Source organism: Corvus moneduloides, chromosome Z, assembly GCF_009650955.1.
Source record: "Corvus moneduloides isolate bCorMon1 chromosome Z, bCorMon1.pri, whole genome shotgun sequence".
In the NCBI taxonomy this organism is placed as follows: domain Eukaryota; kingdom Metazoa; phylum Chordata; class Aves; order Passeriformes; family Corvidae; genus Corvus; species Corvus moneduloides.
The window spans coordinates 58028584-58055034 of record NC_045511.1 but is presented as its reverse complement, the minus strand read 5'-3'; the positions used below and the strand labels follow the sequence as shown (position 1 = coordinate 58055034).

The 26451-nt window shown below is 39.2% G+C and overlaps 1 protein-coding gene across 5 annotated transcripts in view; it reads right to left on the bottom strand.

Annotated features, from left to right (window-relative positions):
• SLC24A2 (solute carrier family 24 member 2) overlaps positions 1–26451 on the bottom strand; it is a 115495-nt gene that overhangs the window by 20353 nt on the left and 68691 nt on the right. For all 5 annotated transcript variants that reach the window (XM_032096231.1, XM_032096236.1, XM_032096234.1 and 2 more), the window contains 2 exons: positions 12942–13037; positions 11242–11327 (listed from right to left, as the gene is read on the bottom strand). In XM_032096231.1, coding sequence (XP_031952122.1) covers positions 11242–11327; positions 12942–13037 — 182 coding nt within the window. The remainder of the gene's footprint in view (positions 1–11241; positions 11328–12941; positions 13038–26451) is intronic.

Here is a 26451-nt window from a genome sequence, read left to right as displayed (position 1 = left end):
GCATGGTATTTCCTGAATTGCCATCTTTAGAGATTAGCCATGATTAACAACTACATTTAATCACAACAAAACTTTACATTAGTCTGAGTTTGCACACGAGTCTTAAAAATATCTAGACAGTAATGCCTATGTTGGTTCATGCAATACTGTACCAGTACACACTGTAGTTTAACACTGGGCCTTGTTCTATTTTCATGTCTGTGTCAAACACCTCTGAGTGTGCATGAGCACAGAGGCAACATGAGTGGCTGTAGCAAAGAACCACAAAGAATTGCTTTTGGAGATTGCCAGATGTCTCCCGAGAAACCTTGATCTATCTGTGTGAGATCTTTTCACCTTCCAGTTGTCCTATATCATCCCTTTCCCCAAGACACCAATGAGGGCAAAATATAAGGCCAAACACAAGCTCACAGTGCAGGCAAAACACTTCTTCTTGCTAGTTTAACTCCAGGGTACATTACAGATGTCACAGATTAGATATTCATTTCATATTTTGCAAACTGGATTTGGCATCTGATTTTCAATGCTGACTTTCCAAAAATCAGTGGGAATAATGAAGTTCGAAGTATTTGTAGATCTAGCTTCCACAAATTTCAAAGCAATACTAAATTATCCACTGAAGTTGAAGAAATGAATGGGAAATAATCACGGCAGCTCTAAAACCACACAAATGTGAGTGTCACACTGTGGACTAAGCAGCAGTGACAGAAAATGACTCAGCACAGATTCATGGAGAGATTGCACTGTCTGTGGCTCCAGGAATGTACATACTGAATATGCACTATCACAGTTTGTAGAAACTAATCCTGAAGCTCTAGTTTTGATTTATTTTGGTCTGTATGATGAAAACTCTGTACTTGCAACGTTCAATATGATTATATCCTGCAAAGCAAAGAAGAAAATGTAATTATAACATGATACACACCCAGGAATTCAATTGCCTAAACACATATGATGGTACCATTTTAGATATCTTACGGTATCTGCCTTGACCCCTACATGCTCCAACAGAAGTGAAGAATAGTCTGCTCACTTTATGACACACCTGCCAGCACTGTGCAAAGATCTCCATTTCTTTAGGGCAGCTTAAGTGCTACTACCTACACATCTACACTCCAAAACTCATTCCCTGCTATGACTCTGTAGCTAATTAACAACACTGGACTGGACATATGGGAAAGCTGCATTACCTGATGTGATGTATTCTGATGATAATCTGTTAAACTGCTGTATTAAGTCAGAACAAAGGCCAGTTTACCCCAGTACCTTACAATGGTCAGACATGAGCATTCAGAGACTAAGTATTCAAATATGGCATATTTTTTCATCTTCCATAAATTCATAAAATCATAGCAATATTTAGGCTGGAAAAGACTTTAGATCATCAAGTCCAACCAAAAACCTAACACTCCATCACTAAACCATGTCTGCAAGCACCATACCTACACATATTCTAAATACTTCCATGGATTGTCACACAACCACTTTCCTGCTTGGTAACTGATCCGAGGCTTGATAACCCTTTCCGTGAAGGAATTTTTGTAATATCTGATCTAAACCTTCTCTGACACAACTTGAGGCCATTTCCTCTTGTCCTGTCACTTGCTACTTGGGACAAGAGGCTGACCCCTACCTGGCTACACCCTCCTTTCAGGCAGTTGTAGAGAGCAATAAGGTCTCCCCTGAGCTTCCTTTTCTCCAGGCTGAAAAACCCACCTCCCTCAGCTGTTTCCCACAGGATTTGTGCTCCAGACCCATCACCAGCTCCACTGTCCTTTTTTGGACATGCTCCAGCAATTCAGTGTCTTTCTTGTAGTGTCTTTCTTGGGCCCCAAAGGGGAACACAAGATTTGAGATGTGGCCTCACCAGTGCCAGGGGTACGGGGTACAGTCACTGTCCTGGTCCTGCTGGCCACACTATTGCTAATACGAGCCAGGATGTCACTGGATCTCTTGGCCACCTGGGCACAGCTGGCTCGTGTTTAGCTGCTGTTGGCCAGCACAGAATCACAGAATCATAGAATAGTTGGGGTTGGAAGGGACCTCTGGAGGTCATCTAGACTAAATGACCCCCAGGTCCTTTCCCACCATGAAGCTTTTCAACCACTCTTCCCCAGCTTGCAGCACTGTTGCATGGGGTTGTTGTGATGCAAGGGCAGGCCCCAGCATTTGGCTTTACTGAACCTCACAGCACTGGTCTCAGCCCATGGATCCAGCCTGTCCAGACCACTCCGAAGAGCCTTCCTACCTTCAAGAAGATCAACACTCCAACCCAACTTTGTGACATCTGAAAACTGACTGAGGAGGGTGTACTTGATCCCCTCATGCAAATTACCAATAAAGACATTAAGCAGGATTGGCCCCAGTACAAAGCCCTAGAGAACATCACCAGAGGCTGACAGCTGGATTTACCTCCATTCACCACCACTCTCTGGGCCCGGCCATCCACTCAGTTTTTTACCCAGTGAACCATCCACACCTGGTCTACCCATCCACACCATGGAAAGCCAGTATCTCCATAGGAATTACGTGGGAAATGGTGTTAAATGCTTTACTGAGGTACAGGTAGACAACATCCACAGCCTTTCCCTCATTTACTAAGTGAGTCAATTTGTCATAGGAGGAGATCAGGTTGGTCAAGCAGGACCTGCCTTTGACAAACCTTGGCTGATGGGGCCCAGTCCCCTTGATGTCTTGCACATGCTGTGTGATGGCACTCAGGGTGACCTGCTTCATGACCATCCCTGGCACCGAGGTCAGACTGACAGGCCTGTGGTTCTCTGGATCCTCCTTCCCACCCTTCCCATACCTGGGCATCACATTTGCCAACTCCAGTCAACTGGGACATCCCCAGTTATCCAGGATTGTGGGTAAATGATGCAAAGTGGCTTGTGAGCACTTCCATCAGCACCCTCAGTACCCTTGAGGGGATCCCATCCAGCCTTAGAGACCTGTGTGTCTCTAAGCAGTGTAGCAAGTCACTGACCATTTCCCCTTGGATTATGGGGGCTTCGTTCTGCTCTCAATCCCTGTCTTCCAGCCCAGGGGTCTGACTGACCCTGATGACAGCCAATCTTGATGTTAAAGAATGAGGCAAGAAAGGCATTCCATACCTCAGGTTTTTCCTTATTCCTTGTCAAAACATTTCCCACTGTATCCAAGAAAGGATGGAGATTGTCCTTAACCCTCCTTCTGTTGCTCATGTCTTTCTAGAACACCTTTCATTTCTAGAAACACCTTTCATTGTTTTTAACTGCAGAAGCCAAATTAAATTCTAGATGGACTTTGGCCCATCGAATTTTCACCCTGCATAACCTCACAATATCCTTGTAGTCCTCCTGAGCTGCCTGTCCCTTCTTCCAAAGGTCGTAAATTCTCCTTTTCCTCCTGAGTTTAGCCGAAGCTCTGTTCAGCCAGGCCAGTCTTCCCAGACAGCTCTTCTTTCAGCACATGGTGACAACCTTCTCCTGCACCTCTAAGATTTTTTTCTTGAAGAATGTTCAGCCTTCCTGCACTACTTCGTTCCCTTGGGACCACCTCCAAGGAACTCTATTCACCAGTCCTGTAAACAGGCCAAAGTCTGCCCCCTGGAAGTCCCAAGCACCAGTTCTGGCAGTTCTGCTGACCACCCTCCTTACAGCTCTGAGAATAGAAAGCTCTGCTTTCGTTGTCTCTATGCCCAAGATGGCCTCTGACCACCACATCTCCCACTAATCCTCTGTTCACAATCAGCAGATCCAGCTGGGCACCTTTCCTGGCTGGTTCCCTCACCCACTGTGTCAAAAGTATCAAGGCATGTTTCACACAGTTCAGAAACCTCCTGGACTGTTCCCTTTCTGCTCTGTTGTATTTCCAGCAGGTATCTGGTACACTGAAGTGTTCCAGAAGAAAAAGGTCCAGCAGTAGTAAAACTTCCTCCAGCTGCTTATGGTATATTTTTGTCTTCCTCTTTGAACTAATTGGATGGTCTATATTAGACTCCCACCAGGATATCGATCCTGGTCTTACCCGTAAGTACTCAACCCTTTTATCACCATCATCAAGCTCTAGAAAGTCAAACACTCCGTAACATACAGCGCTACCACACCACTTCTCCTTCCTTGCCTATCCCTTCTGAAGAGTTTATAGCCATCTATTGCATCACTCTGGTTGTGTAAGTAATCCCACTATGTTTATGTTACTGGAATTACATCATAGTTTTCCATCTGCTCAATGGCTTCCAGCCCCTCTTGTTTGTTGCGTACACTGCATGCATTGGTGTAGATGCACTTTAGTTGGGCTATCAGTCCTGTCACATTTTCTGGGGGGAGGAGCCTTAATTACTATGTGTCTGTTCTCAGGTGCTTCTGTTGTTTCTGATGGATTGATGATGCTTAGCTCTTTGCAGCTATATATGGATCTTGATCCACTACCTCCACTGAGATGGTGAAGGTGCTGTGTGAATTAGTACAGGGACATTTCAAATGTGCTCTGGTGTACTCAGCACACCATGGCACAGACTGAAGGGCCTCACTAGCACACTGTTCCTCAGACATTGATGTGCCACTCCTAGGCTTATCTCTAGCATGCCTGGTTTCATCCCTTTCCTCTTTCAAATCTAGTTTAAGGCTCTTTCAATGAGCCCTGCTAACTCTGATCCTTTTGCCCCTTTGAGGTGTACCCTGCCTGTCATCAGCAGGTCCAGTCTTGTTTAAGCCAATCCATGATAAAAACCCCAAAAACTCTGCTGGTGACACCACTCTTGGTGCCAGTTATTGACCTTCTGAGTTTTCCTGTTTCTTCCCTCATCATGTCCTGCTACTGGAAGAATACAGAATGACATACTTGTGCCCCTCATCCCCTAACCAGTCATGAAAGATTTAGATGTAGCTGCATTAGATCTTCACATATAATAGTCATTACTGTGTTTCTGTGAAATTCTTACCAGCTGTCATAACTCCTTTTACTTTTTATGCATTGGATCCTCATTTTTTCTTGCTGAGATTTGAGACTGTCTTTTCCTTACAGAGACATCTGCAGTGATGAATATCAAATGTATACTAATGCCTAGATGGGATAATTGTGGTACCCTAGCATATATTTTATTGTTATTGTTATTATTATTATTATTGATGATTAGGAAATTAATCCTCTATTAGGAAAATGCATCTTAAGAAATGAGATTAGAAGTGTTATTTTGCTTGGTGTTCTCTTTCATACATCTGTAATAAATATTCTTTTAAACCCATCTACATACATTCTAAACTCTGTTCTTGCTACTTCAACTATTCTTTTATTTAAATCATTACAAACAATTAAAGTGGTACAAAAACTATGGATGCTCCATATTTCACAGTTCTTTATGCAAGAACATCTATCAAATATTTATCTGTAATCCCAGGTAAGAAAGCGCTTACTGGTTTGCTCAGGATTGTTTTAGAAACATGGGATGGTTTGGATTGGAAGGGACCTTAAAGATCATCTAGTTCCAACTCCCTGACATGGGCAGGGACACCTTCCACTAGAGCACGTTGCTCAAAGCCCCACCCAGCCTGGCCTTGAACACTTCCACAGCTCCAGTTGGGGCATCCACATCTTCTCTGGGTAACCTGTTCCAGTACCTCACCACCCTAACAATTTCTTCCTAGTATCTAATCTAAATCTATCCAATTTTCTCAGTAAAATTTTTCCAAACAGAGGAAATTACGGTGTATTTTACATTGTATAAACAATACAAATATACAGTGACATTTCATCCACAATTATTTTGTTTATAAACAACAGCTTATAGCAAACTCCATCTGCCAAAGTCACAAGGCAGTCACTCCTTCTAGCAAACATCACAAAATCACTGTCTCTATAGGGGTTTACACTCATATTATATTAGGAAAAACAGTTGCTTTTTTTGGCACAACACTGAACAGAATTTAATACTTTTCTTCCTCACATTAGGAGAAAATGGAAAACAAGTACAAAGAACCACCTCAAACTTCTGAGCACTTCAGAAATACTGAATCTGCCACTGTTTACCAACTAATCTGTACTGTATAACAGCTATAATGTATGAACTATAAATATCATATTCTGAGGATTAATCTGTTAGTCCACCTAAGATGAAGAGCTATGAGATGAATTCTCATGCTTGTACATTTCTTGTGCATTTTGGCTGCTGATACTTAATCAATAAAGAATTAGCATGAGGGCTCCAGAAGAAAGGAAACTGAAGACAGGAATTATATGCAGTTCAATTTGCTTATGCTGCAGTACAGATATTGCACCACTTTTAAAGAGGCAATTTCTTTCCTTGCTGAAAAAGACTGCTCAGGTCTTTTTTTGTTTCAGGGTGGGTTTTTGTTTGTTTGTGAGGGTTTTATTTTGGAAATGAGCTGTGTACAACCTAACTTTTCACAATGAGTAAGTCACGAAAAACTAACTTATGTGATCATGATCTCAAATGTTCTCTGTCCCAGAGGTATATAGTGATTTTAAAAATTGAGGTTTATTTTTTTCTTTAGAGGGCACATCTCACACTAATCTCTTTCACTAGAAAGGCAGAGAGTGTAGGCAATTGGAGCCCTACTAAGAACAGCCTCAAGTCTCTGCCTTCTGTTTCTTCTCTGTAAGCTAAATCACTCATTTGTCTTCTCTTAGATCTCATTAAAAAAAAAAAAGGCAAAACAAGATGAGATAGTAAGCTAGTACAAGAGTATGCAATTTCTATGGGGTGACTAAAGATAGAAAGCAACATCTTTCCTCACAAATTCTTGAGTAAAAGTCAAGCAGTCAGTAATATTAAATCCCTGAGCTTTCAGAATGCATTCTGTATATGCAGATACGCTTCTTAGGACAGTTAATTTGTGCTAATCCTTGCTGCACTTTCAACTCACTGAAAAGAGCTACCTTTTGAGTGGACCCTGTGGGAAGGAGTAAGGTCAGGCAGGTGTTTAGTCCAGATTCTGCTATTGCTGCTTGTGTCCTCTTGGGCACTTGCACAAATAAGTAAAATCACAGCTCCCAGAGCTTATATGCTAGTTTTTTATGCTATGCTGTCAGCATTCTTTGGGGAATTTGAAAATAAATTCTCAGAATGTAACACACTAAACTTCAGTCAGCTCACCAGGAGATGTAACAGCTATGGTATCATGGAGATACTTCTGAAGAATAAGCCTTTGTCTTCATGCCGTTTTTCACAGTCCTAATTTTCAAGTAAGTCAAACTGGTATACTGCAGCAAAAAGTGTGGACTAGGTCACTGAGTAGCATTGTGAAAATAAAAATCAACCCCTTTTGATAGCAGCACCTTCTCTTTAAGTTGCAAAGGGCAAACAAGATGCAGACATTTACTTTAGGCCAAATGTGGCAACTGAAGAAGTATTTGGGCTCTGGAAAATAATTTTTTTATGATGAATCAAACAAATACCAGGGATGCTAGAATGTATCACGGTCTTACAACGAAGGCTGCTCTAATCTTCTCGACCCTCTCTCTCTATGAAATAGTAATGTTTAACATAGCCCATATTACCACCCTGAGACAGAGAATGCAATGCTACTCACATTCACACCATGCTGATTTGATGCAAATGGAATCATTACTCCAGGGCAGGGGAGATATGTCCCCATCAGGGCTCTGTCCTGAAATGCAGCACAGGGTGCTGCTGCTCTTCAGTGGGGAAGGCAAAACATGCTTTACCAGATTGCTGCTCAGGTAAGTGGATTACACCCCATGCAAACAATGAAGCCTTTGCACCATTCTCCTGTGGCATAAAAATTGCCTTATACTTTCATGGAAAAGTTATCTCAGTCATGATTGGCATGTAAACACTTTCCAGCGGGGTTTCCACGGAAAAAGGAAGAACTGTGTGCATGTGTACGTGTGTACATGAGTATGTGCGTGCATGTGTGCGTGTGGGTGTAGGTCAGAGGAAAAGGTATTATCTTCAGATTGGAAACTATTTTCAGGTAAGCCACAGGTTAAAACAACTACCAAATGCTAGTTAAGAAGGTGGCAGGGGGTGGAACTGGACTTCTCAGAAGGATCACACTCTTGAAGGGCACTTTACAAAACATTTAATGAGATAGTAAGCGTCCTTTTAGTCTTGTTTCATTTTCTTACGCATGCTTGGTACCACTCTATGAAGCTTTATATAACAGAGTCTTCTCCTCTGTGGCAACCTGCTAAAGGTTAAGAGACAGAATGCTGTAAGTAGAACAAAATCCCCAAGGAAGATGCAATATCCAGCAGAAAAGAAGGCAATTTCTGACTTCAAATAAAGCAGTAATGTCTTACAGATGGTATGGTGGGAGGAGGTATTGTTCCCTCCTGTGCTGGCTAAGGAACGGGAAGGAGACCACAGCCATCTGTCCTTAGCTGAAGATCCCAATTTTATCAAAGTGTAGGATATCGGCTTCTGCTTATAGGTAAGTGGGGTGATAGGGGTCTTACTCTCTGGCACAAATGATTGGGTTGCTGCGTACATTTTCTGGACAGCCTTTTTGAATTTCTGCAAGCAGCATCAGGAAAGAGTTTTTCTTGTTGAAGAAGGGCTTGAGCTACAAAGAGAACAGCTGACTTTCCCTGGAGGACAGTGGAGTAAGAAAAATGGAGTTAAGGTCCTAGGCAAAAGGGAAAAGCAAGACAGTGGAGTTTGGAAGAGAGAAACGAAGAAATTAAAAACAAAAACCAAAAAAGTAAATTAGGTGAAATACACCAATCATGACATCTTGCAGAAGTCATTAACTTGACAGTGTCCTCGAATCTGTCTTGTGTGGTGTTTCAGCTCTGTGTAAGCCTTTCCTTCTTTCTTGAAAAAGAAGGAAAATATAAAGATGTTCCTAAAAAGCCCCTAAAGAAACCAGGAGAGGTATATGGAAAACTAAATCATGGCAATTAGGAGTATCATGCTTTTAAAAAGAATTATTTTACAAAAATATGAAAATTAAAATACAATATGAAAGCTGGTTTTTTGTCCTTTGCTTGTAGTCTTAGCCTGAGACCATCTTTTCACAAGGGTCTTTTTCTCAACATTGTAACTTTAAAATAATAGGGGATTTATAAGTAAAATGGATTTATGTACATAGAGGAACATAGAATATTTAATGTACTTATTTTCAGACAATTCTAACTCAAATACAGAGACTGATATTCTAAAATGCTTGTGTCAAGAGATTTAGAACCAGACACTATAATCAGCATCAGTGAAAAGTAAAACAAAAAACCACAAAGGTGACTACGCTTGTTTTGCAAGAGGGAAAGGCATGAAGACCATAGTAGAAATTGACAACGGGGGAGAAAGAATTAGATCCCTATGTGGGTCTTCTGTATCATCACTGCAAACATGTTCCAGGATGACCTGCTATATGAGTATATCCATTTCACATCCCACAGTTTTTAGGACAGCATGTGTTCCCCCAAAGGCATATTTGAAACTTTGTTCATCCAGACTGATAGTTTCTAATTTTCTCAGTTCTAAATTATCACTACCACAATATGGAGGCACTAATAGTTAATTTTTTAAAGAGATTTTTCTAAACAGCACTTACGGATCACAAAACTGTATCTTTAGACTATGCAAGTCGAAAACTGGAGAGAAGCAATTTTATACTATCTTTCCAAATTCTGACACTACTTCCTTCTGCATTAGAGTAAGGAAAAATAATCAAACTTTCAAGCTACTTGATTGAATTCTACTTAGAAACAGAAGAAAATGATATCAGTATACAATGGAGAACACTTCATTACAAAAAGATCAAAATTCAAGAGCATTTGTAGGTCAAGTTTGGAAAAACTAAATAGAAGGAGGAGGGCAATGACCTATTCCCCTTCTTCAAATTCTAATATTCATCAGTGAAAAGGGTCACAGAAACGATGTGTGTGGGCTTCTGTTGTAGCTATAAATTTTGTTGTCTTCTATAAATTGAGAGTAATCCTATTAGTGTCCACAAAGTCAATACACAGAGCAGAAGGAAACTGAAAAGCCCAGTGTTAGCTTCAGAGTGATACTACAGTTTGGGAAGGTGTTTAAGGAAGCTATGCACAAAAAGCCAGGCAATACACTGAGGAAAGGCTCTGGCACACTACAGAGTTGCCAGAGATCCTGACAGTGAAGGGTCCTAAGTATTATGGAAGCCTATTTATTTTTTCCATAGATGAGTAGACTATTTGTATTACAACTTCTCAAAAATTCCACTATGTACTTTTAACTTACAAAATACATTTCAGCATATCAATACTCAAGCAGCCTAAGAGAGCTGCCAGGTTACCAATGGAAGAAGACAAAATTGGAAAGGCCACTGGGGAGGAATCCAGCGTGGGCCATCTCAAAATGCAGTTAGGAGACTGCTAGTTTTTATTTTTACAGCAGATACCTGAAATCTTTTCACTCAGATTGATGGAGCTAAATCTGCAGACTCACTCCTCCACCAGTTACAAACCTCCTTGCTTTGCTCTGTTGTGCCATTTGGATAAGGATAAATACTGTATCCCACATCTAATACATGAGAGTAATTGTTCAGCATTTCCTAATACTTGCCGAAATAAAAGTTCCGAAGCCTGCATCACTGCAAATTTAAAACATCTAAAGGGAGATGAAAGGAAAGCTTTGCTGAGTAATGTACTCTTGCAATAGTTTTCCCTTCTTTCCCTGCAGTTGCTTGAAACTGAAACCATTATCTCAAATAATAAAGCTCCTTGACCATGCTGATTTCTGAACAAGCCTAGGAAATGTTTTATTACAATGTAAATTGACAGCATGTGGACACTGCTGTGATATGTGATTGCTTTTTCTTCATTGTTTTCACTGAACAATCACAGGGGGAAAAAAATCTTATGAAGCAAGATAACAGAAGGCAGGATGCAGTTGTTTTTGTACAGGTCCTCTTTCATAATTAATTTTGACTATTCCATGATGCACATCATGACAGGTTCTCTTAAGAGAACAGGTTTTGTGCAATGTGACAAGCAATTTCTATTAGCTATATTTAGGGCTGCAAACATCTCATCTGTAGAGTAAAAATACATTTCCTAAAAGAACAGATTCCAGACTCCCATCTTACCTTACACTGAAGGGCAGGAGCAGAAGGCAAGAGCTTTTATATATGGCAAACTGTACACTGGATTCAGTTCTAAATGAAATCTAAATATTATGCAGACAGTTCATACTGTCAGCTTCTTTCTATTAAGATGTTTACTTTCAGTGAAAAGCACAAACATGCAACACATTTACTAATACGAGAATAAAAAGAAGAATAAAAAAAAGTCACTAACCTCTTCAACATTATGGGCGATTCCATTCTGCACTGGTCCTGAATCACTTGGTGGTGTTACTGCAACTTCCACTTTCGCACCTTTCTCTGTGGCATCATCCATAGATAAGAGTGGGAAAACAACAGATCAGAATATTAAATAACAAATATACTAGTGAAATAGCTGTCATATATACAGTCTGAGTAAATGATCAAATACTAAAGTTGAACCAACACCTGTGTTAGAGAGAAAATATTTGCCTAGTACACATTTTCAATGAAAATCTTACAAGCAGTGAGCTAGCATTTGGAGAAATATTTAAGTTCATTGCACTCACTAAGCTCAGTGCACTTTGTTTATGCTAAACACACTGAGCCTAATACTTCAGGTAAAAAGTGACATACAGCACTCACCCCTGACATTATAGAATGCAACATGTTGCATTTACAGGTGAGGGGATATATTCAGTGATTTAAGTTTTGTAACACACTAACCCTTGCAATTAGTAAAGTTCCTTCCAGGCTGTAATCCTGCTGTCTCCCATGCACAAATGTGGGGAAAGAGAAAACAGATGGTGTAATAATATCCAGTAATAGAGGATGATCTTCAAACCAGAATCCTGTAGTCCTTGTGCTAAACTCCCACAGAATTAAAGCGATAAAGTTAGGCCTTTGGTTTCTGATGCCAAATTTATTAAAATTTATTCTTACTTTGACTGTCTTGGAATTCTCTAAGTGGTAATTACCTCTGTAAGTATGTAGGACATAAATGTTGTCAATGGCCCCAAATCCCTCGGACAATATAAAGTAATGGGGAATAGCAATATGAAATGCCTTACTCAAGTTCAACATGCCTTATGGTATGCTCTTGTGCACAGAAGTAAATACAGCTGTCTAGTTACATTACTGCTATCCTGAGATTCTTCTAAATTAAAAATCTGAGATCACAGCCACAGCAGAGTGCCAGACTATCCGTAATTATTTCAGTATATGTGTGTTGTCTCTTAACCCTGCAGTCAGCATTATGGTTTATTAACAGACTATCCCAACCAACTGCCTGATTTTGGAAGCAAATAATATCTAAACATAACACAAGGTCAGAAAAAGTATCAAGTAATAAAATGATTCAGATTTTACTGGACACATTTGTATCTGATTTTCTAATGCAGATAATATGATGAGGTAAAGTAGAGAAAACAGGTCACAGTAGAGATTTTTCTCTCAGCATAGGAACTTTGGAACTAAAATACAAATTCTTGCCTTAATGGCAAACCCTAGTAAGTTAATTTTGCACAGTTAGCATAGATGGGCCTAAATGACTCCAAGCAAATAGCATACAGACAAATCAAATCTTAAATATGAAGGTGATGCTTTTTGTGACAAGAATATGCATATAAAATGCATATTCTACTAGAACATTTAAATAAATTGATTAAATTTTCCTGTATGTACCGCAAGTAAGTTTTGCCTCTCTGTCACTTCAACACATAACCAAAATCAGCTTTGCTTTTTCTTTTCAACCAGCCAGAAGGCCTTCTATTCTTGCATTCAACTCCTGTCCCATCCATAAATTTCATACTCTTCAGTACAGAGAATCAGAGTATTTTTACTAAAATAGCATAAGTGATGTAGGAGAAAGTAATGATTAACAATTTTCAAACAAAATAAAACAGTGAAAGAGACTTCCAGGAACAGGTGATAAATCTGTAATGCTGCACTCACCATGATTAGCAGCTCCATTCTGCCTTTCACTGTCTTCTACCTGGCACTTCTTTTTGGCAATATTATGCAGAATTGAGGCCCTTTCCTTGAACTTTCCTAAAAGAAAACATTGTCATTATTACAATGCAGCCATTTTGAGATGCAAAGTTTCTTTGCCATAGCTTAGGCTCCATAGAACAGTGCTGATAATCCATTTCAATTCCTCGTCAAACAGCAAATACGCTATTAAACACTATCTCATGTTCCCATATACAGGGTGGGATTTTTTTTTCTTTTTTTTGTGGAAATAAAATGCAAATTTTTTTTTGAGAAATCAACAACGAATAGACCAAGAAATTGAAACCAAAAGCTATGATTTTTCTTCGGAAGAAGTCGGTAAAGTACCACCTATAAATGTGCTGGTGTAAGATTTCAGCTGAAGCAGAAGATGAATACAGATTAATAAAGATATCATAAACAAACACAGTTCAGTTCTCAATTAGTAGTACAGTACAACAGAATTTCATATTAACACATATATTGCATTACAGTGAGTGTGGTTAGCTTTGTCACTTTGGACTCATCTATGCGTCTTTGATTTCTACTCACTTCAGTGCTTGAAAAATTATCAAGAAGATTATTCTGGGAGTTATTGAAAAACACCTGAAAGACAACACAGTCACTGCTCACAGCCAGCATGGCATGAGGGGAAGTCCTCCTTATCAAACCTGATTTCCTTTTATGACAAGGTAATGTCCAACCCACAGCTGGATGAACACATCACGTGATGGGCGAGCAACTGGCTCACGGGTCAGGCACAAAGGGTTACAATGAATGGGGTGACATCAGACTGGAGACCTCTCACTGGTGGGGTTCCACAGGGCTCCATTCTCAGCCCTGTACTCTTCAACGTCTTCATAAATGACTTGGATGCAGGACTGGAAGGGATACTGAGCAAGTTCACAGATGATACAAAACTGGGAGGAGCTGTTGGCTCCCTTGAGGGCAGGGAGGCCCTGCAGAGAGACCTTGACAAATCAGAGGGCTGGGCAATCAGCAACCATGTGAAGTTCAACAAGGGAAAGTGCTGGAATCTGCACCAGGGATGGGGCAACCCTGGATGTATGGACAGACTGGGAATGAGATGCTGGAAAGCAGCGCCATGGAAAGGGACCAGTGCGTCCTGGTCAGAGGCAAGTTGAACATGAATCAGCAGTGCTCTGGCAGCCAGGAGGGCCAAGTGTGTCCTGGGGGGCATCAGGCACAGCATTGCCAGCCTGGCAAGGGAGGGGATTGTCCCACTCTGCTCTTCACTGGGGCAGCCTCACCTCGAGTGCTGGGGCAGTTTTAGGCACTGCAATATGAGAAAGACATTAAACTGTTAGAGAGTGTCCAAAGGAGGTTAATGAGGATGGTGAAGGGCCTGGAGGGGAAGCCATATGAGGAATGGCTGAGGTCCCTTGGTCTGTCCAGCCTGGAGGAGACTGAAGGGAGCCCTCATTGCAGTCAACAACTTCCTCATGACAAGAAGAGGAGGGGCAGGCACTGATCTCTTCTCTGTGGCGACCAGTGAAAGGACCCGAGGGAATGGCCTGAAGCTGTGTGAGAGGAGGTTTAGGTTGGATATCAGGAAAAGGTTTTTCACCCCAAGGGTGGTTGAGCACTGGAACAGCTTCCCAGGGCAGTGGTCACAGCACCAGCCTGACAAGAGTTCAAAAAGTGTTTGGACAATGCTCTCAGGCATGTGACTCTTAGAGATATCTTGTGCAGGGCCAGGAGTTGGACTTGATGATCCTTGTGGGTACCTTCCAACTCAGCATATTCTGTGATTCAGAAGGGGAAGAAGAAATCTCCAGAATATATGATTTTCATATCAGATTCTTAAAGGTAAATTTTCTTCTAAACCTGCCAGGTTGTAATTTTTGTGTCCCATGAATTTAACCATGCAGCTCAACCTCTACACTCTCTCTAGGGCAACACACTCTCCAGAGGTCCAGGGTTCTGTCACTCTTTATTGACCACTGTGTCCAAATGATATGTTCAAACTAGGCAATGTCAAAGATGTCAAATATGAAGTGAAATGAATCCTTTCTCTGCCTTGATTGATATTTCTATGTAAGGACTCTTTGGATACATAATACAGCCTATGTTGTGCAAAAAGTTGATGTATCTGCCTTTATTGTTATCCTGATTGCTGTTGCACTTCTAGTCTTCTAAAATATTTTTTTAAAGTTTAACTGGTGTCTATTGTACAGTACACCTCTAATTAAGAATACTACTACGATACAGGGCCTGTAGCTCTTTTAATTCTTCATCTCCATTAAAAAAATTCCACTGAAAACTGTTGTTGTCCCCGCAGCAAAACCAGCACAGGCTTAAGACCAGAAGATATTTCAATGGAATTATATAAAATATTAACAGTGAAAAGTAAACGAAAAAAAAAATTAATTAATTCAGTTATTTGGATAACAATCACTTCCGAGCTAAAATCTTGGAGAAATTCCAACCACAAAAGGATAAATCATTAGTTAGGAAAGAAATCCTCTCATCCCTCCTTAAAACCCTGGTACCCACACTTTCGTATGTGAAGAAGCATATGAGCAGTTCACAGGGACTAGCAGCTATCATTTGCTGGGAAGTGGAACTAATTTCTCAACAGCAAACCACTTGGAATACCACAAATATTTAATAAGCAGTACTGCCCTTTCTGCAGTCCCCATCTTTTCACAAACACATCATGTTCCAAAAAAAAAAAAATCAAAATTAGCAATTCACAATATTTTGCAAATATTATGTTTTTTTGGCACCCAGAGTAAAACGCCTGTAGAATAGCATTTAAGCATGAAACACAAGCATAAATAACCTGGCATCTCATTATTTCACTGCATAGGATAAGAGACAGAGATTGCAGTTAGAAGGGAAGAAGTAACAAAGACTTAAAGAAAGAGAGAGTGAGAGAAAGAACAGAAATTTTTTAGGATAGCAGATAAAAGAGAAAAAAACAGAAAAAATGCAAATCATATCTCCAAATATTTTAACCCAAAATGCTGAGCCATGGCAGTTCCTAACTTCTTTTGAAAGAGTAGGGCCATTTAAAAATGCTTCTCCAGAAGAATATGTAGATATTAAAAGGTGCCTGATATAATTTCAGTTTGCTAAAGGGTTGTGCTGGCTTTCAGGCTCCAACTCAGCTTTACATGTTTGAGAATTCAGCTTGTGGTGCCACATATATACAAACCCATTTTATGCAAGCAATGAAAATGATGCAGCTGAGACATTTTCTGAAAAGTATCTGTGGAGCCCCATGTCTCCACCTACTCCAAGATGGTGTAGGACCTTTCAATTAAACATTCAGTTTTAGAGGTTAATTAAAATTATGAAGAATTTAAGGTTATTCTAGTATTTTATTTGAGATTCTGTGAAACTGTGTAGGTTTTCTTAACAGAGAAACATGGCCGTTATTGAACTGAAAAGAAAATGTCTTCACAGAGATTCACACTGGTTTAGATTAGCTTAATTGAATGTGTCCTCTATTTTTTTCACATATACAAAAACCTCCCACCATCTTTAGAAAGACTTTCTAACACTGACTTCTAACAATTTTAAGTTACACCATTCAATTCAGGAGACTGTTCCAGAGTTACAAGTCACTGTCATGGAAGTTAAAATCAACATTTGAAATGGAAAGTTGTTTTGTTTTATTTCTCAGTAGATGCATGGTTCAGTTTACACTGTTTTATATCATTACCTTCCATTAGATTCACTCAATGTAGGTAGCAAAAGTGCAAGGAAACTATTAAAAGACATTATTAACTATCAAAAACATGAAACTGACAAAAGCCTGCATGAAGACAGTGAGAGGTAAAAACACAGCGAGACGTAAAAAGACAGCAGAGCAATGCCCCCTCCCTCCCTCTCTTCCTTTCTCTGCCATTTTTCTTCCTTAAACCAAATAAAAACTTGTTCACTGAAAGGGAAGCACAGAGCCACCAGGAAAAAGGACCACATGAAGATGTATCTAAGTAATTCCAATTTTCAGAAAGCCACTAAGGTCAATCTTAGGCACAGATCTTCTCTCAAGTCTTTTTTCTTATCCTTAAGTGGGCTCACTAAAATAAAGCATAGAAATCTTATGTTACTGTTCTTATTTCTACAAGGTAGGTGCCTATGTTTCCTCTGTAACAGTCCCATGTACTATGGTTTGACTATGTAACAGAAATTTTCACAGCAGCTGGTATAATGAGAGTTTAGGTAAATGAGAATGCATGATTCCATGGACCTAAAATAGGACAGATCGCTATAGAAAATTCTCAGTTAATCTAGGTTCACTACACTCCAATGGATTTTGCAGCTCATTTTAGTTTGCAAAGAATGAAGTAGAAGGAAGAGGTGATCAAGGCCAGATGATTACCAAAGCAGGTAGCTTAAAACTAAATTGGTTTTATTTGAATAGATAGAAATAAATCAGTATTGCATAATGTAGATATGCCTTGATCTGTATGAGGAACTCCAGCTGGCATCAGTTGGCAGAGATTCTCCTCCTGATAAAGGATATATTAAAAAGCCAGTCCTTTAACTACAAACTAAATTGCAGACTACAGGCTCCCTAGGTCAGAAAAATCTCTCATTTGATACGAAAACAGTTCCTCAGGAATTCACTCATTTAAAAAATTCAAGACTCTACCACTTGCTTAATTTTCAGTCTGTGATCAAAGGAAAATTACTGCATCTATGTAGCTATAGCCAAGCTTTCATGAATCTGAACATGTCAAATCTGTGGCTGTTGAGCACTCTGAACTGTACTTACTAATTCTGCTGATGGCCTGCTGTGGAACGGAACTAGTGAGTCACTACTAAGCAGTTCCAGAAATCTACCTTACATGCCTTCTCCTTTAAGATCATGCAGAAGTATCAAATGAGAACACATTCAATTTTGTTGTGTTGTAGGCTATTGGTGGAGCACAAGGTTACTGTGAGGGTCTCGTCTCATAGGGCATGTTTACTCCATAGGTTGGGCCTGATTAATCTAAAATTAATTTAAAGTCACTTTCAGACCAAAGGGGAACAATCAAAACAACAGAAATCAGTTTCCAATACATGGAGCACAATGGCTCTCTGGCCATTATTCTGAATCTGATTGTGTATTATAGCTTAACCATTAATTCTCATCCCTGATTGTTCTGATGAAGCAGGAAGAATAAATGCACTTGAGTTTCTTCACTGGAGGACTGAAAGAATATTGCCTATCTCCACTCTAGGCTTGAGGGTCTGGACATAAGGATGTACTTTATCAGAAAAAAAAAATCAATGGATTTGTGAGTGGATTTATGTGTTCCTGTGACTAAGCTGTTGTGCAAAAGGTACAAAAAACTCAGACAAAAAAAGGAAGACAAAGAAGAAAATGGGTAATGCAAGTGAGTGTGATGCAGAGTGATAGCAATTAAACTTCTGAAAATCCAAACAGAAAGCTGAAAATATAGCACACTTTGATCAAAATACAACTTCTGGGACACACTACTCATTACTTGCTTTGTGAAAGACAAGTGAAAATGATGATGATAGTTGTATCTGAGAAGGTAAACTGCATCATAGACTCTTGTCAGTGTTTCTAAAAACAAAGAGCTTCCTTTTTATTTCTGCTACTGGATTTTTCCTGTTGCTGCAGTATGGTCCTGAATTATTTATTCATGAGAAGTGCATTCTGAGATGACATTGAATATTAACAGCATTACTTCTGCATAGGCGCAGTAATAATATACATATATATGTATGTATCATACTGCAACAGGTATTTCCCTACAAATGACTACATTAGTTGTCAATAGAGTATTTATGTATTTCAGAAGGCTACTTTTGAAATAGTAGATTTAATACTTCACCATAAAAAATAAAAACCTTAACATACCCACGTTTAAGGCTACAATGAGAAATTACCTTTGTATCTTGACTGTAATGAAGACTCATGTAAGATGTACTGCAAAAGCTTTACCTCTGGTAGCTGTATCTGAGTGGCCCAGGTTAATGGCTCCTTACAGATGCTTGAAAGGTGTATTTAAACAACATAGACACCACTGTTTGTCTGTTAAAATCTGCTTTCAGACATCTTTTCTTTATAAGTGTCACCCCTGTGAACCAGATGCATAATCTGGGTAATGAAGGCAGTGAGGCAGAACCATTCTACAAGCTCAGGCCTGCTACAGATGAAAACAGCATCTTCCTACACCTGATGCCAAGGTTTATGGAACCATCTCCCATAGCCAGCCCCAGGACCAGATGGTTATATTGGTGTATCAGCAGCACATACAGAAAGAGGGAAATAGACATTATCACTTCCCATCCACCCTGAGGAACGATCATAAGTAAGTCATGTAATGAAGATTCTCTCAGGGTCTTCAAGATTACTTGACACTAGAAAGCAACTGTGTTTTTAAAAACAGAGAGTTAAGGTATTTGCCTTAAATTCCCAAGATTAAAAACAAGTAGGAATGGGTGCCTAAGTTTTCTAGAGGCCTCAAGATTTTCCCCATCCCCAAACATGCCGCTAATTTCTAAACATAATGAAAACATCTGTCTGGCATTATAATCAGAGAGCTGGACAAGAGGCCTTGATCCTACAGACAATCGGGTCTCAGTTCAGGGATAATTCCAAATTGTAGAAACACTGACCGCACTGGGACTAGAAGCATGTGTTGGAAATTTAGCACACAGTTAACTGCTTTCCTGAATTAGTATGATAGAACTGCAATGCTTTTGAATCAGCAGAAAAATTTCCTGAGATTTCACTGAGCCCTGATTCAGGCCCTAATTACTTCCTTCTTGTATTGCTAGAACAAGGATTTCAAACTGCAAATTTTTTGCATTGCAATCAAGCATACAATTAATACTCCAGGAATAAACACGCCTAGTTTTTAAAGGTTATTCATTACTTTTCAATAATACAGTAAACTGAAGTCACTTAGCAATTGTTCTGAGTGATTTGAAAATCCATAAATTAATTCCTCTTCTTGAATTCGTGGTAAAACATGGCATCAAATAAGCATCCACAATCTATCCTATACTGTGCCATATAATTTGCAAGTATGGTTTTGCATATATGTTCTTTGCTAAAAGCATCCCATTGTATTTCCTTATCTGAAATAGCAGAACTGAAATGCTGAAAACAAGAACTTGAAAAAAGAGTCATAACTGACTGAGCCATCAATAAAGACATGCAAAAAGGAGTTATTCAAAAATGGAGAAAATGAAAATAGGACCAAGAAAAACAAAAGAAAATGTAAACACATAAAAGGCACTCAAAGGGCTTCAAAAAAAGCTGATACAAACAATTCTAAAATATTTCTTACCTTCTTCAGTCATTGTGTCATAATATTTTAGGTTTCCATATGATCCAAGCTCTATAACATCACAGTAAAAGACACAGAGATAAGGAACCAACAGACACTCAAGAAATGGACATATTTTTGCATGTGCTTCATAAACTGGAACAGTGATTATGCAAAACATTTTGCAGGACAATGAAACACAGATTACAGAAATGACACTGCTTTCTCCCCAAAATTTCACAAGTCATGGACTTTAGCTAAAGTGTTAAACTTGCTAAAGTGAGATGTAGGAGAAGCACTGAAATCTAAATTTTAGCCTTTTCAAGCTTCTTGCTGATTTGGTGCCTTTACACTTGGGGAAACATAATAAACCTTGAGAGTACCTAAACAGCAGTAGTCTTGTAAACTAAGCTCTTTTACTGTTCCCCAGGTCAGACATTCAAATACTACTGTATCCAAATAAAAAAGTCTCTAAACACATAATTTTAGGAACTGTTCATAATGCTGTCTCCCAAACACTGTTTTGATACCAATGCTGATGTTGACTCACTTTAGAGGGGTTACTTAACCACTCTCTTGTCACTTGTGAAATCAGAAAAAAGTTACTTGCTTCATCAGGTGATATGAGACCTAAATTAATTAAATAATCAAATTTACCTGAATATATTGCATTACTATATTCTATCAGGGCAGAAAAAAGAATGGAATGCAGAGGTCTCCAGGTCTTTAGGGCTGCTATTATTTGTTTCTGTGTGATACAATCTTGCATGAAATCACATTTTACTCCCGATGTGGCTTTACACTCCTTTTCTTGAAGTGCTTTTTCTTAAAATTTGGCATATATGTTATTGTATGTATAAATACAATAATTAATGTAAGCCCACAAAACAGGACAATGAAAAATTTAGCTCAATGAGGACTTTGTAAATGATCTGGCTGAGGAATTTGTGGATTACTTCACTCATCATTTTTATGTAGTTTTACAACTGAGTTTCTAAGCATCCAGCCTTTGACAGAGTGTAAACATTAAAAAATGGATACTTAACAGTTTAGTGATGCTCTTTGCAAATATTCTCTCTACATATTTATGAAACAGCTTAAAGAATTGAATGTACAAGTGATATTCAATTATTTTGGTTTTTGCTGATGCACCATGATTTTTCAACAATTTTTCACAAAGGTGAATTTCAGTAGAGGCCTGGCTATTACTCATTAACTGTAAAATACTGTGATGATAGCAAATCTGACACTTTGAGAGATCAGGGGTTTTTTTCTTTTTTTTTTTAAAAAGGCATCTTACATCATTTGCAGAGACAGAGAAGGCCTTATGCCATGTAACTAAAAAACACAGCATATTATCTTTCTTTTTTTAGTAAGGATGATTGGATTACAATGATTTTTCATAGGCATATGTTCAAAAAACTTACAAATATTCATATACTTCTGTTTGTGTAATGCAGTGTCTTACTTTCCCATAAGTATGCCCAATAGAATAGAACATTAAGTCTCTCTTAAAGCAAAGAAAACTGTAATTTAAAGACAGAATTTATATATTGTTTTACAGCAATATAGAAATGTATATACTGTTTCATAAAAATATTCCTGAGAACATTAGTCTCGCAACAAAATCTTTGTAGCTGCTAGTACATATACGAAGCTACCATTCTGATTTTAGCCCTACCATCTTGATTTTATGTTCTAAAGATTTAATTTCCTTACCTGGAAAGAGCTCCCAGTAACTTCAATATGGACTTCCCTACATACAGCATTTGGAACTTGCCCTGTTTAATCAGGGCTCAGTATTTGCTGATTCTATGGGCAGCACCTTTGCTTATACTTATTCTCACTGATCTCAGCCTTCATGTGTCTGAGGTCTGCTTTGCTAGAACCTGGGCTGAGGCACTCACTGGAGATTGAGAGCAGGACAGGAACACAAATGCCAGAAGGAGTCTGCCAAAAGGAGTCTAAGAGTAAATAAAGAAATGGAGGCACATGGAGAGCAACATGTTGCCAGAGAGGGGCTGCATTAATGAAGGTGAGAAGAACATTGCACCACAGCAACAAACTTCAGAATTAACAGAATAGCATGTCTTAGCAGATGAAGCAGAAGAGATTTCAGAGGAAACCAACAACTGTGAATTCTGAATCTCAAAAAGAAATTAAAAGGGTCAGAGAAAGGCAGGACATTTCACACACTGGCAAACCTATTTAAATCTATTTGCTTCCTGTCTGAAGTGAGAAATAAAAGCCAAACAGGAAAGAAAAAAAGGGTCGATCTGACCTTACAGAGACCAAAAAAGAAGAGAAACAAGGTGATGCATGACAGTGCATGATGCTGATGATAATCATGTTCTGGGCACTTCAGCAATTCAACACACCAAGGATTAAACTAGGTTAATTCTTGCAGTTAGCAAAATTATTTCCAGGAAAACTAATCTTGTTGGTGCGATTATGTTCTCCAAAGCTTATAGTCCTATACCCAGAGTGGAACATTTTATACAATCATCAGCCCACTGACTGAAACGCACAACAATGATCTCAGAAAACATCAGCTGCATGTATTCACATGAATTATTTTTGAGGGTTTCGAGATTAGAACAGTGCTGCTTGGCAGCATGACAGATCTGCCTCTATACAGTCAGCCTCCAATATATTGTACTGGCTTCTGCTGTGAAATTTGGACTAAACACTCTTTGTTTCTGAGTTCTCCTTTATACTAAGACATATTCTGTTCCATATGACTGTAAGTAAACAGAAAATTAAGTACTTTTTGGAAAAAAAATTGTATTGGAAAAATTTAACAGCTTTAGAAATAAATTTGTTTGCAATGGAATTGAAAAGGATACTTGAAAAATTATCCCCAAATCCAACACAATTAAAATTTGACAATTCCATTTTTGTGAACAGGCTATGCAATTCCCATGGTGAGGTCATAGCAGACAGACTGGATGACAGCCAATACCTGCATCCCTGCTGGTCACATGAAACAAAGAGGATGCAGAGATGCAGCTTAACAGCTGATCCCCAACAGCTACGGAGTCACTGAATTAATTTGTTCCCTTCTGCATATTTTTACACCAGAAGAGAACAGAAGGTTCCTGGTAATCCCGTCTGACATTCCTGAAGGATTACAACAACATTTGTCTTACTACGTACTGCTCTCTACTGTGTTTGTAGGTGTCACACCACATCAAAGCAAACAGAAAGAAAAATGTTGTTAGTTAATGGGCTACATTATTTGTGATTTCAAATGACATTCAAGACACCCAGCATGACTTCACCAAGAGAAAGTCCTGCCTGAACAACTTAGTGACCTTCTATGATGGAGTGACTACATCTGTAAACGGGAAGAGTTACAGATGTCATTTATCTGGACTTCTGTAAGATCTCATCATGCTCCCTCCCTCTCTCTGAATTGGAGAGAGATCGATCTGTTCAGTGGATAAGAAATTGACTGGATGGCTGCATCCAGAGAGTAGTGGTCAACAGCTCAGAGTTGACCACTGATAGATGTGGTGATGAGTGGTGTCCCTCTGAGATCAGTCTTAGTTAATATCTTCATCAACTGTGTAGACAGGGGAGAGCAAGTGCATCCTCAGAAAGTTTGAAGACAACACCAAGCTAAGTGATGTAGTTGCCACATCCGAAAGACAGGACGTCATTCAGAGGGACCTGAACAAATGGGAATGGGAATTTCATGAGGTTTAACAAGATCAAGTGCAAGGCGCTGCACCCAGGTTGGGGCAATCTCTGGTGTCAACACAGGGTGGGGGATGGACAGATCAGGAGCAGCCCTGCTGAGAAGGACTTGGGGGTGCTGGGGGATGAGAGGCTGCACATGACCCAGCAATGAGCACTTACAGCCCAGAAAGCCAAACGTGTCCTGGGCTGCATCCAAAGCAGGGTGGGCAGCAGGGCCAGGGAGGGGATTCTGCCCCTCTGCTCTGCTCTGGTGAGACCCCACCTGCAGTGCTGCATCCAGCTCTGGGGTCCCAGCATAGGGGGACATGGACCTGTTGGAGAGCCTCCAGAGGAGGTCACCAAGTTGATCAGAGAGATGGAGTACCTCTCCAATGAAGACAGAACATTTGGGTTGTTCAGCCTATAGAAGAAAAGGCTCTGAGAACACTAAAAAGCAGCCTGTTATTTAAAGGAGAACTGCAAAAAAGATGGAGACAAACTTTTTAGTAGGACTTGCTATGGTAGAAAGAAAGTAGACTCACACTAGACATAAGGAAGATATTTTTTATATGGAGGATGTTGAAACAATGGCCCAGGTTGCTCAGAGAGAGGTGGTAAATGCCCCATGCCTGGACACATTAAAGGTCAGGATGGACAGGGCTCTGAGCAACCTGATCTGGTTGAAGATGTCCCTGCTCACTGCAGGGAGGTTGTACTAGATGATCTTTAAAAGTCCATTCCAACCAAACTATTCCATGATTCTACTAAATAAGATAGCTAATAACTCAGTTTATTTTACACTAAGTATTGTACATACTGTCTGTGATGAAGTACGCATTTCTGTCTTTTAAATGTATAGCCCCAGGCTGCCATAGAAGAAAAGCAGAGCCAATATTTCTCTCCTGGGACTAAGATCTCAGATGCAGCTGTCCCTAGTAAGGTCAGAAATGAGCCTGTCTCAGAGTTTTTCAAACTACTCATAAGCCATACAGCTATTTTAGAGACAGCAACCTGCATTACTAAAGGTATGTATCCCTTCATGAAAAATGTAAAGTCAGACTCTCAAATGAAAGAAACTAATTGTGGATTTCTCCAACAAGCATGAGGCTTTCACTTTGTATAAAAAATGTATTTGTATGAGAATTCATGTCACACTCCTCCAAGTTAATTAAAAGCTTCAAGGTTGATATATCTATTATTTAACACAAAACTGCTAAAGAGAAATTACCAATGGCAATCCTGTAATTTTTAGAACAATTCCATTCCACCATTGGATTTATTAGACGCTCCTTTTGTTTGACTTCTACAGCCATGAAGGTGTCAAGGCTCAATCCTTTACCCGTATCAGTGGGAGCTTGGCTTAAAAGAAATTTTGAGGCATTCTGGAACAAGCAGATGGAAAGCACATATTTTTCCTGAGTTTTCATACTCATAAATTCAAAATACTGAAAGGTTGAATACGCAAAACATAGGAGAGATGTGAAATGAGAAAGTAAGGGCTCAAAACTGGTAATTAAATTGAGAACATGCATGTAAAAACTTCAAATTAAAAGTAAGTAAATAATTATGAAAAATTCTAAACTTATAAAGCCTGAGTATTGGAGACAGAGGAGAATTTCTGTGTGAGGCGTTGTACACATAATTCTGAAAGTTAGCAAATTCCTGGTAATCAAGACATTATTTTGGAAACCCACTCTTCCCCTTCCCATCTTTTTGATAAGACCTCTGATTTACAGTTATTATTTCCATCAAGCTTAACAGGATGTCCTTTTTTTATTTGCATTTTTTAAAAAGAAGGCCAAAAAACTGGCCAAAGGAGTTGGAGGAATTCATAACATCAAGGAGGACAAGGATGTCTTTACTGTTTTTTCTTCTAGATGTCATGGTCTTGAGAAAATTCAGTAAGATGATCAGAGTCTCATCCATAAACAGAAAAAGGAAGCCACTTTAAGAGCTGTTCTAGATAAGTTGTAGTGACAATCCAAACTAAATTAGAATCAAAATTTGATTTGGTTTCAGCAATGATGTTAGATTAGAAACAAAGATCTCTTGATGCTAAGAACTTGTGAAAGATCTAGTGAAGATTAACATTACAGGTTTAAAATTAGAGTCCTAACCTCTAACAGATCTTTAATAAAAGATAATGCCTTTGTACATACACTATTTGAGGCAAAATACACAAAAATCCCACCAACTGAAGGCTTTCAGGAACTGGGAATTTTAAAAAGGAAGAATTATTTGATTTTTTTTTCCCCATGAATCTCATCTTATTCTGACTCTTACCATTTATGAGCTTCAGAAACCTCTTAACTTTCTTTCTGAGTAATTATATCAAATCTGGGATAGACTGCCACTGCTGTGGGAGTTTGTATGTCATATCATTGCAGAATGCAGAGGAGAGAAAATGAATATTCTTTTAAAAAGCAAAATACTTATTCTCCTACTACAACCGGGTAATCAGATGTTGTACCCTACATTTTTACTTGTGGGCCTTCCAGCTGCCCATTCTTCAAAAATGGAGGCTTTGC